The following is an 18364-nucleotide window of genomic DNA, read 5'->3' as shown; positions in this document are numbered from 1 at the left end:
AAACAAGTGGGTTGGAGTGTGCCACAATTATATTTTCCTTCCATTGCTCTAACAAACAAGTGGGTCGGAGTGTGACCAAATTATGTTTTCCTTCCAATGTTCTTACAAACAAGTGGGTTGAATGTGACCAAATTATATTTTCCTTCCATTGCGATTACAAACAAGTGGGTTGGAGTGTGCCACAATTATATTTTCCTTCCATTGCTCTAACAAACAAGTGGGTCGGAGTGTGACCAAATTATGTTTTCCTTCCAATGTTCTTACAAACAAGTGGGTTGAATGTGACCAAATTATATTTTCCTTCCATTGCGATTACAAACAAGTGGGTTGGAGTGTGCCACAATTATATTTTCCTTCCATTGCTCTAACAAACAAGTGGGTCGGAGTGTGACCAAATTATGTTTTCCTTCCAATGTTCTTACAAACAAGTTGGTTGAATGTGACCAAATTATATTTTCCTTCCATTGCGCTTACAAACAAGTGGGTTGGAGTGTGGCATAATTATATTTTCCTTCCATTGCTCTAACAAACAAGTGGGTCGGAGTGTGACCAAATTATGTTTTCCTTCCAATGTTCTTACAAACAAGTTGGTTGAATGTGACCAAATTATATTTTCCTTCCATTGCGCTTACAAACAATTGGGTTGGAGTGTGGCACAATTATATTTTCCTTCCATTGCTCTAACAAACAAGTGGGTCGGAGTGTGACCAAATTATATTTTCCTTCCATTGCGCTTACAAACAAGTGGGTTGGAGTGTGGCATAATTATATTTTCCTTCCATTGCTCTAACAAACAAGTGGGTCGGAGTGTGACCAAATTATGTTTTCCTTCCAATGTTCTTACAAACAAGTGGGTTGAATGTGACCAAATTATATTTTCCTTCCATTGCGATTACAAACAAGTGGGTTGGAGTGTGCCACAATTATATTTTCCTTCCATTGCTCTAACAAACAAGTGGGTCGGAGTGTGACCAAATTATGTTTTCCTTCCAATGTTCTTACAAACAAGTGGGTTGGAGTGTGACCAAATTATATTTTCCTTCCATTGCGATTACAAACAAGTGGGTTGGAGTGTGCCACAATTATATTTTCCTTCCATTGCTCTAACAAACAAGTGGGTCGGAGTGTGACCAAATTATGTTTTCCTTCCAATGTTCTTACAAACAAGTGGGTTGAATGTGACCAAATTATATTTTTCTTCCATTGCGATTACAAACAAGTGGGTTGGAGTGTGCCACAATTATATTTTCCTTCCATTGCTCTAACAAACAAGTGGGTCGGAGTGTGACCAAATTATGTTTTCCTTCCAATGTTCTTACAAACAAGTGGGTTGAATGTGACCAAATTATATTTTCCTTCCATTGCGATTACAAACAAGTGGGTTGGAGTGTGCCACAATTATATTTTCCTTCCATTGCTCTAACAAACAAGTGGGTCGGAGTGTGACCAAATTATGTTTTCCTTCCAATGTTCTTACAAACAAGTGGGTTGAATGTGACCAAATTATATTTTCCTTCCATTGCGATTACAAACAAGTGGGTTGGAGTGTGCCACAATTATATTTTCCTTCCATTGCTCTAACAAACAAGTGGGTCGGAGTGTGACCAAATTATGTTTTCCTTCCAATGTTCTTACAAACAAGTGGGTTGAATGTGACCAAATTATATTTTCCTTCCATTGCGATTACAAACAAGTGGGTTGGAGTGTGCCACAATTATATTTTCCTTCCATTGCTCTAACAAACAAGTGGGTCGGAGTGTGACCAAATTATGTTTTCCTTCCAATGTTCTTACAAACAAGTGGGTTGAATGTGACCAAATTATATTTTCCTTCCATTGCGATTACAAACAAGTGGGTTGGAGTGTGCCACAATTATATTTTCCTTCCATTGCTCTAACAAACAAGTGGGTCGGAGTGTGACCAAATTATGTTTTCCTTCCAATGTTCTTACAAACAAGTGGGTTTAATGTGACCAAATTATATTTTCCTTCCATTGCGCTTACAAACAAGTGGGTCGGAGTGTGACCATATTATGTTTTCCTTCCAATGTTCTTACAAACAAGTGGGTTGAATGTGACCAAATTATATTTTCCTTCCAATGCGCTTACAAACAAGTGGGTTGGAGTGTGCTACAATTATATTTTCCTTCCATAGCTCTAACAAACAAGTGGGTCGTAGTGTGACCAAATTATGTTTTCCTTCCAATGTTCTTACAAACAAGTGGGTTGGAGTGTGACCAAATTATATTTTCCTTCCATTGCTCTTACAAACAAGTGGGTTGGAGTGTGACAAAATTATATTATCCTTCCATTGCTCTTACAAACAAGTGGGTCGGATTGGGATTGGGACCAAATTATATTTTCCTTCCAATGTTCTTACAAACAAGTGGGTCGGAGTGTGACCAAATTATGTTTTCCTTCCAATGTTCTTACAAACAAGTGGGTTGAATGTGACCAAATTATATTTTCCTTCCATTGCGATTACAAACAAGTGGGTTGGAGTGTGCCACAATTATATTTTCCTTCCATAGCTCTAACAAACAAGTGGGTCGGAGTGTGACCAAATTATATTTTCCTTCCATTGCGCTTACAAACAAGTGGGTTGGAGTGTGGCACAATTATATTTTCCTTCCATTGCTCTAACAAACAAGTGGGTCGGAGTGTGACCAAATTATATTTTCCTTCCATTGCGCTTACAAACAAGTGGGTTGGAGTGTGGCATAATTATATTTTCCTTCCATTGCTCTAACAAACAAGTGGGTCGGAGTGTGACCAAATTATGTTTTCCTTCCAATGTTCTTACAAACAAGTTGGTTGAATGTGACCAAATTATATTTTCCTTCCATTGCGCTTACAAACAATTGGGTTGGAGTGTGGCACAATTATATTTTCCTTCCATTGCTCTAACAAACAAGTGGGTCGGAGTGTGACCAAATTATATTTTCCTTCCATTGCGCTTACAAACAAGTGGGTTGGAGTGTGGCATAATTATATTTTCCTTCCATTGCTCTAACAAACAAGTGGGTCGGAGTGTGACCAAATTATGTTTTCCTTCCAATGTTCTTACAAACAAGTGGGTTGGAGTGTGACCAAATTATATTTTCCTTCCATTGCGATTACAAACAAGTGGGTTGGAGTGTGCCACAATTATATTTTCCTTCCATTGCTCTAACAAACAAGTGGGTCGGAGTGTGACCAAATTATGTTTTCCTTCCAATGTTCTTACAAACAAGTGGGTTGAATGTGACCAAATTATATTTTCCTTCCATTGCGATTACAAACAAGTGGGTTGGAGTGTGCCTCAATTATATTTTCCTTCCATTGCTCTAACAAACAAGTGGGTCGGAGTGTGACCAAATTATTTTTTCCTTCCATTGCGCTTACAAACAAGTGGGTTGGAGTGTGGCACAATTATATTTTCCTTCCATTGCTCTAACAAACAAGTGGGTCGGAGTGTGACCAAATTATGTTTTCCTTCCAATGTTCTTACAAACAAGTTGGTTGAATGTGACCAAATTATATTTTCCTTCCATTGCGCTTACAAACAAGTGGGTTGGAGTGTGACCAAATTATATTTTCCTTCCATTGCGCTTACAAACAAGTGGGTTGGAGTGTGGCACAATTATATTTTCCTTCCATTGCTCTAACAAACAAGTGGGTCGGAGTGTGACCAAATTATGTTTTCCTTCCAATGTTCTTACAAACAAGTGGGTTGAATGTGACCAAATTATATTTTCCTTCCATTGCGATTACAAACAAGTGGGTTGGAGTGTGCCACAATTATATTTTCCTTCCATAGCTCTAACAAACAAGTGGGTCGGAGTGTGACCAAATTATATTTTCCTTCCATTGCGCTTACAAACAAGTGGGTTGGAGTGTGGCACAATTATATTTTCCTTCCATTGCTCTAACAAACAAGTGGGTCGGAGTGTGACCAAATTATATTTTCCTTCCATTGCGCTTACAAACAAGTGGGTTGGAGTGTGGCATAATTATATTTCCTTCCATTGCTCTAACAAACAAGTGGGTCGGAGTGTGACCAAATTATGTTTTCCTTCCAATGTTCTTACAAACAAGTTGGTTGAATGTGACCAAATTATATTTTCCTTCCATTGCGCTTACAAACAATTGGGTTGGAGTGTGGCACAATTATATTTTCCTTCCATTGCTCTAACAAACAAGTGGGTCGGAGTGTGACCAAATTATATTTTCCTTCCATTGCGCTTACAAACAAGTGGGTTGGAGTGTGGCATAATTATATTTTCCTTCCATTGCTCTAACAAACAAGTGGGTCGGAGTGTGACCAAATTATGTTTTCCTTCCAATGTTCTTACAAACAAGTGGGTTGAATGTGACCAAATTATATTTTCCTTCCATTGCGATTACAAACAAGTGGGTTGGAGTGTGCCACAATTATATTTTCCTTCCATTGCTCTAACAAACAAGTGGGTCGGAGTGTGACCAAATTATGTTTTCCTTCCAATGTTCTTACAAACAAGTGGGTTGGAGTGTGACCAAATTATATTTTCCTTCCATTGCGATTACAAACAAGTGGGTTGGAGTGTGCCACAATTATATTTTCCTTCCATTGCTCTAACAAACAAGTGGGTCGGAGTGTGACCAAATTATGTTTGCCTTCCAATGTTCTTACAAACAAGTGGGTTGAATGTGACCAAATTATATTTTCCTTCCATTGCGATTACAAACAAGTGGGTTGGAGTGTGCCTCAATTATATTTTCCTTCCATTGCTCTAACAAACAAGTGGGTCGGAGTGTGACCAAATTATATTTTCCTTCCATTGCGCTTACAAACAAGTGGGTTGGAGTGTGGCACAATTATATTTTCCTTCCATTGCTCTAACAAACAAGTGGGTCGGAGTGTGACCAAATTATATTTTCCTTCCATTGCGCTTACAAACAAGTGGGTTGGAGTGTGGCATAATTATATTTTCCTTCCATTGCTCTAACAAATAAGTGGGTCGGAGTGTGACCAAATTATGTTTTCCTTCCAATGTTCTTACAAACAAGTTGGTTGAATGTGACCAAATTATATTTTCCTTCCATTGCGCTTACAAACAATTGGGTTGGAGTGTGGCACAATTATATTTTCCTTCCATTGCTCTAACAAACAAGTGGGTCGGAGTGTGACCAAATTATATTTTCCTTCCATTGCGCTTACAAACAAGTGGGTTGGAGTGTGGCATAATTATATTTTCCTTCCATTGCTCTAACAAACAAGTGGGTCGGAGTGTGACCAAATTATGTTTTCCTTCCAATGTTCTTACAAACAAGTGGGTTGAATGTGACCAAATTATAATTTCCTTCCATTGCGATTACAAACAAGTGGGTTGGAGTGTGCCACAATTATATTTTACTTCCATTGCTCTAACAAACAAGTGGGTCGGAGTGTGACCAAATTATGTTTTCCTTCCAATGTTCTTACAAACAAGTGGGTTGGAGTGTGACCAAATTATATTTTCCTTCCATTGCGATTACAAACAAGTGGGTTGGAGTGTGCCACAATTATATTTTCCTTCCATTGCTCTAACAAACAAGTGGGTCGGAGTGTGACCAAATTATGTTTTCCTTCCAATGTTCTTACAAACAAGTGGGTTGAATGTGACCAAATTATATTTTCCTTCCATTGCGATTACAAACAAGTGGGTTGGAGTGTGCCTCAATTATATTTTCCTTCCATTGCTCTAACAAACAAGTGGGTCGGAGTGTGACCAAATTATATTTTCCTTCCATTGCGCTTACAAACAAGTGGGTTGGAGTGTGGCACAATTATATTTTCCTTCCATTGCTCTAACAAACAAGTGGGTCGGAGTGTGACCAAATTATGTTTTCCTTCCATTGCGCTTACAAACAAGTGGGTTGGAGTGTGGCACAATTATATTTTCCTTCCTTTGCTCTAACAAACAAGTGGGTCGGAGTGTGACCAAATTATGTTTTCCTTCCAATGTTCTTACAAACAAGTGGGTTGAATGTGACCAAATTATATTTTCCTTCCATTGCGATTACAAACAAGTGGGTTGGAGTGTGCCACAATTATATTTTCCTTCCATAGCTCTAACAAACAAGTGGGTCGGAGTGTGACCAAATTATATTTTCCTTCCATTGCGCTTACAAACAAGTGGGTTGGAGTGTGGCACAATTATATTTTCCTTCCATTGCTCTAACAAACAAGTGGGTCGGAGTGTGACCAAATTATATTTTCCTTCCATTGCGCTTACAAACAAGTGGGTTGGAGTGTGGCATAATTATATTTTCCTTCCATTGCTCTAACAAACAAGTGGGTCGGAGTGTGACCAAATTATGTTTTCCTTCCAATGTTCTTACAAACAAGTTGGTTGAATGTGACCAAATTATATTTTCCTTCCATTGCGCTTACAAACAATTGGGTTGGAGTGTGGCACAATTATATTTTCCTTCCATTGCTCTAACAAACAAGTGGGTCGGAGTGTGACCAAATTATATTTTCCTTCCATTGCGCTTACAAACAAGTGGGTTGGAGTGTGGCATAATTATATTTTCCTTCCATTGCTCTAACAAACAAGTGGGTCGGAGTGTGACCAAATTATGTTTTCCTTCCAATGTTCTTACAAACAAGTGGGTTGAATGTGACCAAATTATATTTTCCTTCCATTGCGATTACAAACAAGTGGGTTGGAGTGTGCCACAATTATATTTTCCTTCCATTGCTCTAACAAACAAGTGGGTCGGAGTGTGACCAAATTATGTTTTCCTTCCAATGTTCTTACAAACAAGTGGGTTGGAGTGTGACCAAATTATATTTTCCTTCCATTGCGATTACAAACAAGTGGGTTGGAGTGTGCCACAATTATATTTTCCTTCCATTGCTCTAACAAACAAGTGGGTCGGAGTGTGACCAAATTATGTTTGCCTTCCAATGTTCTTACAAACAAGTGGGTTGAATGTGACCAAATTATATTTTCCTTCCATTGCGATTACAAACAAGTGGGTTGGAGTGTGCCTCAATTATATTTTCCTTCCATTGCTCTAACAAACAAGTGGGTCGGAGTGTGACCAAATTATATTTTCCTTACATTGCGCTTACAAACAAGTGGGTTGGAGTGTGGCACAATTATATTTTCCTTCCATTGCTCTAACAAACAAGTGGGTCGGAGTGTGACCAAATTATATTTTCCTTCCATTGCGCTTACAAACAAGTGGGTTGGAGTGTGGCATAATTATATTTTCCTTCCATTGCTCTAACAAATAAGTGGGTCGGAGTGTGACCAAATTATGTTTTCCTTCCAATGTTCTTACAAACAAGTTGGTTGAATGTGACCAAATTATATTTTCCTTCCATTGCGCTTACAAACAATTGGGTTGGAGTGTGGCACAATTATATTTTCCTTCCATTGCTCTAACAAACAAGTGGGTCGGAGTGTGACCAAATTATATTTTCCTTCCATTGCGCTTACAAACAAGTGGGTTGGAGTGTGGCATAATTATATTTTCCTTCCATTGCTCTAACAAACAAGTGGGTCGGAGTGTGACCAAATTATGTTTTCCTTCCAATGTTCTTACAAACAAGTGGGTTGAATGTGACCAAATTATATTTTCCTTCCATTGCGATTACAAACAAGTGGGTTGGAGTGTGCCACAATTATATTTTCCTTCCATTGCTCTAACAAACAAGTGGGTCGGAGTGTGACCAAATTATGTTTTCCTTCCAATGTTCTTACAAACAAGTGGGTTGGAGTGTGACCAAATTATATTTTCCTTCCATTGCGATTACAAACAAGTGGGTTGGAGTGTGCCACAATTATATTTTCCTTCCATTGCTCTAACAAACAAGTGGGTCGGAGTGTGACCAAATTATGTTTTCCTTCCAATGTTCTTACAAACAAGTGGGTTGAATGTGACCAAATTATATTTTCCTTCCATTGCGATTACAAACAAGTGGGTTGGAGTGTGCCACAATTATATTTTCCTTCCATTGCTCTAACAAACAAGTGGGTCGGAGTGTGACCAAATTATGTTTTCCTTCCAATGTTCTTACAAACAAGTGGGTTGAATGTGACCAAATTATATTTTCCTTCCATTGCGATTACAAACAAGTGGGTTGGAGTGTGCCACAATTATATTTTCCTTCCATTGCTCTAACAAACAAGTGGGTCGGAGTGTGACCAAATTATGTTTTCCTTCCAATGTTCTTACAAACAAGTGGGTTGAATGTGACCAAATTATATTTTCCTTCCATTGCGATTACAAACAAGTGGGTTGGAGTGTGCCACAATTATATTTTCCTTCCATTGCTCTAACAAACAAGTGGGTCGGAGTGTGACCAAATTATGTTTTCCTTCCAATGTTCTTACAAACAAGTGGGTTGAATGTGACCAAATTATATTTTCCTTCCATTGCGATTACAAACAAGTGGGTTGGAGTGTGCCACAATTATATTTTCCTTCCATTGCTCTAACAAACAAGTGGGTCGGAGTGTGACCAAATTATGTTTTCCTTCCAATGTTCTTACAAACAAGTGGGTTGAATGTGACCAAATTATATTTTCCTTCCATTGCGATTACAAACAAGTGGGTTGGAGTGTGCCACAATTATATTTTCCTTCCATTGCTCTAACAAACAAGTGGGTCGGAGTGTGACCAAATTATGTTTTCCTTCCAATGTTCTTACAAACAAGTGGGTTGAATGTGACCAAATTATATTTTCCTTCCATTGCGATTACAAACAAGTGGGTTGGAGTGTGCCACAATTATATTTTCCTTCCATTGCTCTAACAAACAAGTGGGTCGGAGTGTGACCAAATTATGTTTTCCTTCCAATGTTCTTACAAACAAGTGGGTTGAATGTGACCAAATTATATTTTCCTTCCATTGCGATTACAAACAAGTGGGTTGGAGTGTGCCACAATTATATTTTCCTTCCATTGCTCTAACAAACAAGTGGGTCGGAGTGTGACCAAATTATGTTTTCCTTCCAATGTTCTTACAAACAAGTTGGTTGAATGTGACCAAATTATATTTTCCTTCCATTGCGCTTACAAACAAGTGGGTTGGAGTGTGGCATAATTATATTTTCCTTCCGTTGCTCTAACAAACAAGTGGGTCGGAGTGTGACCAAATTATGTTTTCCTTCCAATGTTCTTACAAACAAGTTGGTTGAATGTGACCAAATTATATTTTCCTTCCATTGCGCTTACAAACAATTGGGTTGGAGTGTGGCACAATTATATTTTCCTTCCATTGCTCTAACAAACAAGTGGGTCGGAGTGTGACCAAATTATATTTTCCTTCCATTGCGCTTACAAACAAGTGGGTTGGAGTGTGGCATAATTATATTTTCCTTCCATTGCTCTAACAAACAAGTGGGTCGGAGTGTGACCAAATTATGTTTTCCTTCCAATGTTCTTACAAACAAGTGGGTTGAATGTGACCAAATTATATTTTCCTTCCATTGCGATTACAAACAAGTGGGTTGGAGTGTGCCACAATTATATTTTCCTTCCATTGCTCTAACAAACAAGTGGGTCGGAGTGTGACCAAATTATGTTTTCCTTCCAATGTTCTTACAAACAAGTGGGTTGGAGTGTGACCAAATTATATTTTCCTTCCATTGCGATTACAAACAAGTGGGTTGGAGTGTGCCACAATTATATTTTCCTTCCATTGCTCTAACAAACAAGTGGGTCGGAGTGTGACCAAATTATGTTTTCCTTCCAATGTTCTTACAAACAAGTGGGTTGAATGTGACCAAATTATATTTTCCTTCCATTGCGATTACAAACAAGTGGGTTGGAGTGTGCCACAATTATATTTTCCTTCCATTGCTCTAACAAACAAGTGGGTCGGAGTGTGACCAAATTATGTTTTCCTTCCAATGTTCTTACAAACAAGTGGGTTGAATGTGACCAAATTATATTTTCCTTCCATTGCGATTACAAACAAGTGGGTTGGAGTGTGCCACAATTATATTTTCCTTCCATTGCTCTAACAAACAAGTGGGTCGGAGTGTGACCAAATTATGTTTTCCTTCCAATGTTCTTACAAACAAGTGGGTTGAATGTGACCAAATTATATTTTCCTTCCATTGCGCTTACAAACAAGTGGGTTGGAGTGTGGCATAATTATATTTTCCTTCCATTGCTCTAACAAACAAGTGGGTCGGAGTGTGACCAAATTATGTTTTCCTTCCAATGTTCTTACAAACAAGTGGGTTGAATGTGACCAAATTATATTTTCCTTCCATTGCGATTACAAACAAGTGGGTTGGAGTGTGCCACAATTATATTTTCCTTCCATTGCTCTAACAAACAAGTGGGTCGGAGTGTGACCAAATTATGTTTTCCTTCCAATGTTCTTACAAACAAGTGGGTTGGAGTGTGACCAAATTATATTTTCCTTCCATTGCGATTACAAACAAGTGGGTTGGAGTGTGCCACAATTATATTTTCCTTCCATTGCTCTAACAAACAAGTGGGTCGGAGTGTGACCAAATTATGTTTGCCTTCCAATGTTCTTACAAACAAGTGGGTTGAATGTGACCAAATTATATTTTCCTTCCATTGCGATTACAAACAAGTGGGTTGGAGTGTGCCTCAATTATATTTTCCTTCCATTGCTCTAACAAACAAGTGGGTCGGAGTGTGACCAAATTATATTTTCCTTACATTGCGCTTACAAACAAGTGGGTTGGAGTGTGGCACAATTATATTTTCCTTCCATTGCTCTAACAAACAAGTGGGTCGGAGTGTGACCAAATTATATTTTCCTTCCATTGCGCTTACAAACAAGTGGGTTGGAGTGTGGCATAATTATATTTTCCTTCCATTGCTCTAACAAATAAGTGGGTCGGAGTGTGACCAAATTATGTTTTCCTTCCAATGTTCTTACAAACAAGTTGGTTGAATGTGACCAAATTATATTTTCCTTCCATTGCGCTTACAAACAATTGGGTTGGAGTGTGGCACAATTATATTTTCCTTCCATTGCTCTAACAAACAAGTGGGTCGGAGTGTGACCAAATTATATTTTCCTTCCATTGCGCTTACAAACAAGTGGGTTGGAGTGTGGCATAATTATATTTTCCTTCCATTGCTCTAACAAACAAGTGGGTCGGAGTGTGACCAAATTATGTTTTCCTTCCAATGTTCTTACAAACAAGTGGGTTGAATGTGACCAAATTATATTTTCCTTCCATTGCGATTACAAACAAGTGGGTTGGAGTGTGCCACAATTATATTTTCCTTCCATTGCTCTAACAAACAAGTGGGTCGGAGTGTGACCAAATTATGTTTTCCTTCCAATGTTCTTACAAACAAGTGGGTTGGAGTGTGACCAAATTATATTTTCCTTCCATTGCGATTACAAACAAGTGGGTTGGAGTGTGCCACAATTATATTTTCCTTCCATTGCTCTAACAAACAAGTGGGTCGGAGTGTGACCAAATTATGTTTTCCTTCCAATGTTCTTACAAACAAGTGGGTTGAATGTGACCAAATTATATTTTCCTTCCATTGCGATTACAAACAAGTGGGTTGGAGTGTGCCACAATTATATTTTCCTTCCATTGCTCTAACAAACAAGTGGGTCGGAGTGTGACCAAATTATGTTTTCCTTCCAATGTTCTTACAAACAAGTGGGTTGAATGTGACCAAATTATATTTTCCTTCCATTGCGATTACAAACAAGTGGGTTGGAGTGTGCCACAATTATATTTTCCTTCCATTGCTCTAACAAACAAGTGGGTCGGAGTGTGACCAAATTATGTTTTCCTTCCAATGTTCTTACAAACAAGTGGGTTGAATGTGACCAAATTATATTTTCCTTCCATTGCGATTACAAACAAGTGGGTTGGAGTGTGCCACAATTATATTTTCCTTCCATTGCTCTAACAAACAAGTGGATCGGAGTGTGACCAAATTATGTTTTCCTTCCAATGTTCTTACAAACAAGTGGGTTGAATGTGACCAAATTATATTTTCCTTCCATTGCGATTACAAACAAGTGGGTTGGAGTGTGCCACAATTATATTTTCCTTCCATTGCTCTAACAAACAAGTGGGTCGGAGTGTGACCAAATTATGTTTGCCTTCCAATGTTCTTACAAACAAGTGGGTTGAATGTGACCAAATTATATTTTCCTTCCATTGCGATTACAAACAAGTGGGTTGGAGTGTGCCTCAATTATATTTTCCTTCCATTGCTCTAACAAACAAGTGGGTCGGAGTGTGACCAAATTATATTTTCCTTACATTGCGCTTACAAACAAGTGGGTTGGAGTGTGGCACAATTATATTTTCCTTCCATTGCTCTAACAAACAAGTGGGTCGGAGTGTGACCAAATTATATTTTCCTTCCATTGCGCTTACAAACAAGTGGGTTGGAGTGTGGCATAATTATATTTTCCTTCCATTGCTCTAACAAATAAGTGGGTCGGAGTGTGACCAAATTATGTTTTCCTTCCAATGTTCTTACAAACAAGTTGGTTGAATGTGACCAAATTATATTTTCCTTCCATTGCGCTTACAAACAATTGGGTTGGAGTGTGGCACAATTATATTTTCCTTCCATTGCTCTAACAAACAAGTGGGTCGGAGTGTGACCAAATTATATTTTCCTTCCATTGCGCTTACAAACAAGTGGGTTGGAGTGTGGCATAATTATATTTTCCTTCCATTGCTCTAACAAACAAGTGGGTCGGAGTGTGACCAAATTATGTTTTCCTTCCAATGTTCTTACAAACAAGTGGGTTGAATGTGACCAAATTATATTTTCCTTCCATTGCGATTACAAACAAGTGGGTTGGAGTGTGCCACAATTATATTTTCCTTCCATTGCTCTAACAAACAAGTGGGTCGGAGTGTGACCAAATTATGTTTTCCTTCCAATGTTCTTACAAACAAGTGGGTTGGAGTGTGACCAAATTATATTTTCCTTCCATTGCGATTACAAACAAGTGGGTTGGAGTGTGCCACAATTATATTTTCCTTCCATTGCTCTAACAAACAAGTGGGTCGGAGTGTGACCAAATTATGTTTTCCTTCCAATGTTCTTACAAACAAGTGGGTTGAATGTGACCAAATTATATTTTCCTTCCATTGCGATTACAAACAAGTGGGTTGGAGTGTGCCACAATTATATTTTCCTTCCATTGCTCTAACAAACAAGTGGGTCGGAGTGTGACCAAATTATGTTTTCCTTCCAATGTTCTTACAAACAAGTGGGTTGAATGTGACCAAATTATATTTTCCTTCCATTGCGATTACAAACAAGTGGGTTGGAGTGTGCCACAATTATATTTTCCTTCCATTGCTCTAACAAACAAGTGGGTCGGAGTGTGACCAAATTATGTTTTCCTTCCAATGTTCTTACAAACAAGTGGGTTGAATGTGACCAAATTATATTTTCCTTCCATTGCGATTACAAACAAGTGGGTTGGAGTGTGCCACAATTATATTTTCCTTCCATTGCTCTAACAAACAAGTGGGTCGGAGTGTGACCAAATTATGTTTTCCTTCCAATGTTCTTACAAACAAGTGGGTTGAATGTGACCAAATTATATTTTCCTTCCATTGCGATTACAAACAAGTGGGTTGGAGTGTGCCACAATTATATTTTCCTTCCATTGCTCTAACAAACAAGTGGGTCGGAGTGTGACCAAATTATGTTTTCCTTCCAATGTTCTTACAAACAAGTGGGTTGAATGTGACCAAATTATATTTTCCTTCCATTGCGATTACAAACAAGTGGGTTGGAGTGTGCCACAATTATATTTTCCTTCCATTGCTCTAACAAACAAGTGGGTCGGAGTGTGACCAAATTATGTTTTCCTTCCAATGTTCTTACAAACAAGTGGGTTGAATGTGACCAAATTATATTTTCCTTCCATTGCGATTACAAACAAGTGGGTTGGAGTGTGCCACAATTATATTTTCCTTCCATTGCTCTAACAAACAAGTGGGTCGGAGTGTGACCAAATTATGTTTTCCTTCCAATGTTCTTACAAACAAGTGGGTTGAATGTGACCAAATTATATTTTCCTTCCATTGCGATTACAAACAAGTGGGTTGGAGTGTGCCACAATTATATTTTCCTTCCATTGCTCTAACAAACAAGTGGGTCGGAGTGTGACCAAATTATGTTTTCCTTCCAATGTTCTTACAAACAAGTTGGTTGAATGTGACCAAATTATATTTTCCTTCCATTGCGCTTACAAACAAGTGGGTTGGAGTGTGGCATAATTATATTTTCCTTCCGTTGCTCTAACAAACAAGTGGGTCGGAGTGTGACCAAATTATGTTTTCCTTCCAATGTTCTTACAAACAAGTTGGTTGAATGTGACCAAATTATATTTTCCTTCCATTGCGCTTACAAACAATTGGGTTGGAGTGTGGCACAATTATATTTTCCTTCCATTGCTCTAACAAACAAGTGGGTCGGAGTGTGACCAAATTATATTTTCCTTCCATTGCGCTTACAAACAAGTGGGTTGGAGTGTGGCATAATTATATTTTCCTTCCATTGCTCTAACAAACAAGTGGGTCGGAGTGTGACCAAATTATGTTTTCCTTCCAATGTTCTTACAAACAAGTGGGTTGAATGTGACCAAATTATATTTTCCTTCCATTGCGATTACAAACAAGTGGGTTGGAGTGTGCCACAATTATATTTTCCTTCCATTGCTCTAACAAACAAGTGGGTCGGAGTGTGACCAAATTATGTTTTCCTTCCAATGTTCTTACAAACAAGTGGGTTGGAGTGTGACCAAATTATATTTTCCTTCCATTGCGATTACAAACAAGTGGGTTGGAGTGTGCCACAATTATATTTTCCTTCCATTGCTCTAACAAACAAGTGGGTCGGAGTGTGACCAAATTATGTTTTCCTTCCAATGTTCTTACAAACAAGTGGGTTGAATGTGACCAAATTATATTTTCCTTCCATTGCGATTACAAACAAGTGGGTTGGAGTGTGCCACAATTATATTTTCCTTCCATTGCTCTAACAAACAAGTGGGTCGGAGTGTGACCAAATTATGTTTTCCTTCCAATGTTCTTACAAACAAGTGGGTTGAATGTGACCAAATTATATTTTCCTTCCATTGCGATTACAAACAAGTGGGTTGGAGTGTGCCACAATTATATTTTCCTTCCATTGCTCTAACAAACAAGTGGGTCGGAGTGTGACCAAATTATGTTTTCCTTCCAATGTTCTTACAAACAAGTGGGTTGAATGTGACCAAATTATATTTTCCTTCCATTGCGATTACAAACAAGTGGGTTGGAGTGTGCCACAATTATATTTTCCTTCCATTGCTCTAACAAACAAGTGGGTCGGAGTGTGACCAAATTATGTTTTCCTTCCAATGTTCTTACAAACAAGTGGGTTGAATGTGACCAAATTATATTTTCCTTCCATTGCGATTACAAACAAGTGGGTTGGAGTGTGCCACAATTATATTTTCCTTCCATTGCTCTAACAAACAAGTGGGTCGGAGTGTGACCAAATTATGTTTTCCTTCCAATGTTCTTACAAACAAGTGGGTTGAATGTGACCAAATTATATTTTCCTTCCATTGCGATTACAAACAAGTGGGTTGGAGTGTGCCACAATTATATTTTCCTTCCATTGCTCTAACAAACAAGTGGGTCGGAGTGTGACCAAATTATGTTTTCCTTCCAATGTTCTTACAAACAAGTGGGTTGAATGTGACCAAATTATATTTTCCTTCCATTGCGATTACAAACAAGTGGGTTGGAGTGTGCCACAATTATATTTTCCTTCCATTGCTCTAACAAACAAGTGGGTCGGAGTGTGACCAAATTATGTTTTCCTTCCAATGTTCTTACAAACAAGTGGGTTGAATGTGACCAAATTATATTTTCCTTCCATTGCGATTACAAACAAGTGGGTTGGAGTGTGCCACAATTATATTTTCCTTCCATTGCTCTAACAAACAAGTGGGTCGGAGTGTGACCAAATTATGTTTTCCTTCCAATGTTCTTACAAACAAGTGGGTTGAATGTGACCAAATTATATTTTCCTTCCATTGCGATTACAAATAAGTGGGTTGGAGTGTGCCACAATTATATTTTCCTTCCATTGCTCTAACAAACAAGTGGGTCGGAGTGTGACCAAATTATGTTTTCCTTCCAATGTTCTTACAAACAAGTGGGTTGAATGTGACCAAATTATATTTTCCTTCCATTGCGATTACAAACAAGTGGGTTGGAGTGTGCCACAATTATATTTTCCTTCCATTGCTCTAACAAACAAGTGGGTCGGAGTGTGACCAAATTATGTTTTCCTTCCAATGTTCTTACAAACAAGTGGGTTGAATGTGACCAAATTATATTTTCCTTCCATTGCGATTACAAACAAGTGGGTTGGAGTGTGCCACAATTATATTTTCCTTCCATTGCTCTAACAAACAAGTGGGTCGGAGTGTGACCAAATTATGTTTTCCTTCCAATGTTCTTACAAACAAGTGGGTTTAATGTGACCAAATTATATTTTCCTTCCATTGCGCTTACAAACAAGTGGGTCGGAGTGTGACCATATTATGTTTTCCTTCCAATGTTCTTACAAACAAGTGGGTTGAATGTGACCAAATTATATTTTCCTTCCAATGCGCTTACAAACAAGTGGGTTGGAGTGTGCTACAATTATATTTTCCTTCCATAGCTCTAACAAACAAGTGGGTCGTAGTGTGACCAAATTATGTTTTCCTTCCAATGTTCTTACAAACAAGTGGGTTGGAGTGTGACCAAATTATATTTTCCTTCCATTGCTCTTACAAACAAGTGGGTTGGAGTGTGACAAAATTATATTATCCTTCCATTGCTCTTACAAACAAGTGGGTCGGATTGGGATTGGGACCAAATTATATTTTCCTTCCAATGTTCTTACAAACAAGTGGGTCGGATTGTGACCAAATTATATTTTCCTTCCCTTGCGCTTAAAACAAGTGGGTCCGAGTGTGACCAATTGTATTTTACTTCCAATGCTCTTACAAACAAGTTGGTCGGGCTATGGTAAAATAATATTTTCCTTCCAATGCTCTGGCAAACAATGGTTCAGACTATGGTAAAATTATATTTTTGGTCAATGATCTTACCATGAAATGGGTTGCTGTATGGTAAACTTCCCTTTCCCAATGTTCTTATAAACAAGACGGTCCCGATACGGCAAATTGTACTTTCCCTCGACGACAGGCGGATTACTATATTTAAATTAGTCACCATCAAGATAATCATTATTTAAATTAAATGTCTACTTTTATTTTTCCTATAAAATGAAACCAAACCTTGCTTTAGAATGGTACGATCAACTGCACTAAGGAGATTTGCCCATTACTGGTTTGCAACGAGCATCAAAATCTAGTTAAACAACCCAACCAATGTTGCGGACAATGTATCAACAATACCGAATTATCCTGCATCTATTCCGACGAAATTTATCGGGTACGTCATACTACACTTTACAATCAATAAATTAAATTAAATATTAAGTTGATTTAAATCGCCGTAGAATGAGCAAATATGGAAATTAGACGCTTGCACCGAATGCACTTGCAAGAATCAAGTAGTTAAGTGCAACACGCGAAGATGCCTGCCAGTTCGATGTCTGAATGGATATACCCCAACTGTGGACCCAGGACAATGCTGTCCAAAATGCATTTTAAGTAAGGGTTCATAATTCTTATACACACAAGTCTCATTTTTACCAGTAATAAAAATTATAATAATATCCAGCTAGGCTGATTCCCAAGTCTAAAATACAAATTTAAAATAAACCAAAAAATACTATACGTCGAATTTTTCCTGAAATGAACTTAATTTTTTTTATGAAATTAATATTACAATTAATACAACAATTAATATTACAATTAATACTACAATTAATATTACAATTAATATTACAATTAATAATACAATTAATACTACAATTAATAATACAATTAATAATACAATTAATATTGCAATTAATACTACAATTAATATTACAATTAGTATTACAATTAATATTACAATTAGTATTACAATTAATATTGCAATTAATATTACAATTAATACTACAATTAATAATACAATTAATGATACAATTAATATTGCAATTAATAATACAATTAATACTACAATTAATTTTACAATGAATATTACAATTCGTATTACAATTAGTATTACAAATAATATTACAATTCGTATTACAATTAGTATTACAAATAATATTACAATTAATAATACAATTAATATTGCAATTAATAATACAATTAATATTGCAATTAATATTACAATTAATATTACAATTAATATTACAATTAATATTACAATTAATATTATAATAAAATTAATAGTGAGACATTTGTATTTATTTC

General features: G+C 37.4%; 1 protein-coding gene across 1 annotated transcript in view; it reads left to right on the top strand.

Annotated features, from left to right (window-relative positions):
• Positions 1-18364, top strand: part of LOC149958805 (kielin/chordin-like protein) — a 100377-nt gene that overhangs the window by 73926 nt on the left and 8087 nt on the right. Inside the window, exons 30-31 of the mRNA XM_090167251.1 lie at positions 17304-17450; positions 17518-17671. Coding sequence (XP_090023377.1) covers positions 17304-17450; positions 17518-17671 — 301 coding nt within the window. The remainder of the gene's footprint in view (positions 1-17303; positions 17451-17517; positions 17672-18364) is intronic.

The sequence above is a fragment of the Leiobunum rupestre genome, chromosome 2 (assembly GCF_980474605.1).
Source record: "Leiobunum rupestre chromosome 2, qqLeiRupe1.1.hap1, whole genome shotgun sequence".
NCBI classification, from domain to species: Eukaryota; Metazoa; Arthropoda; class Arachnida; order Opiliones; family Sclerosomatidae; genus Leiobunum; species Leiobunum rupestre.
This window is presented reverse-complemented; position numbering and strand designations above follow the sequence as displayed.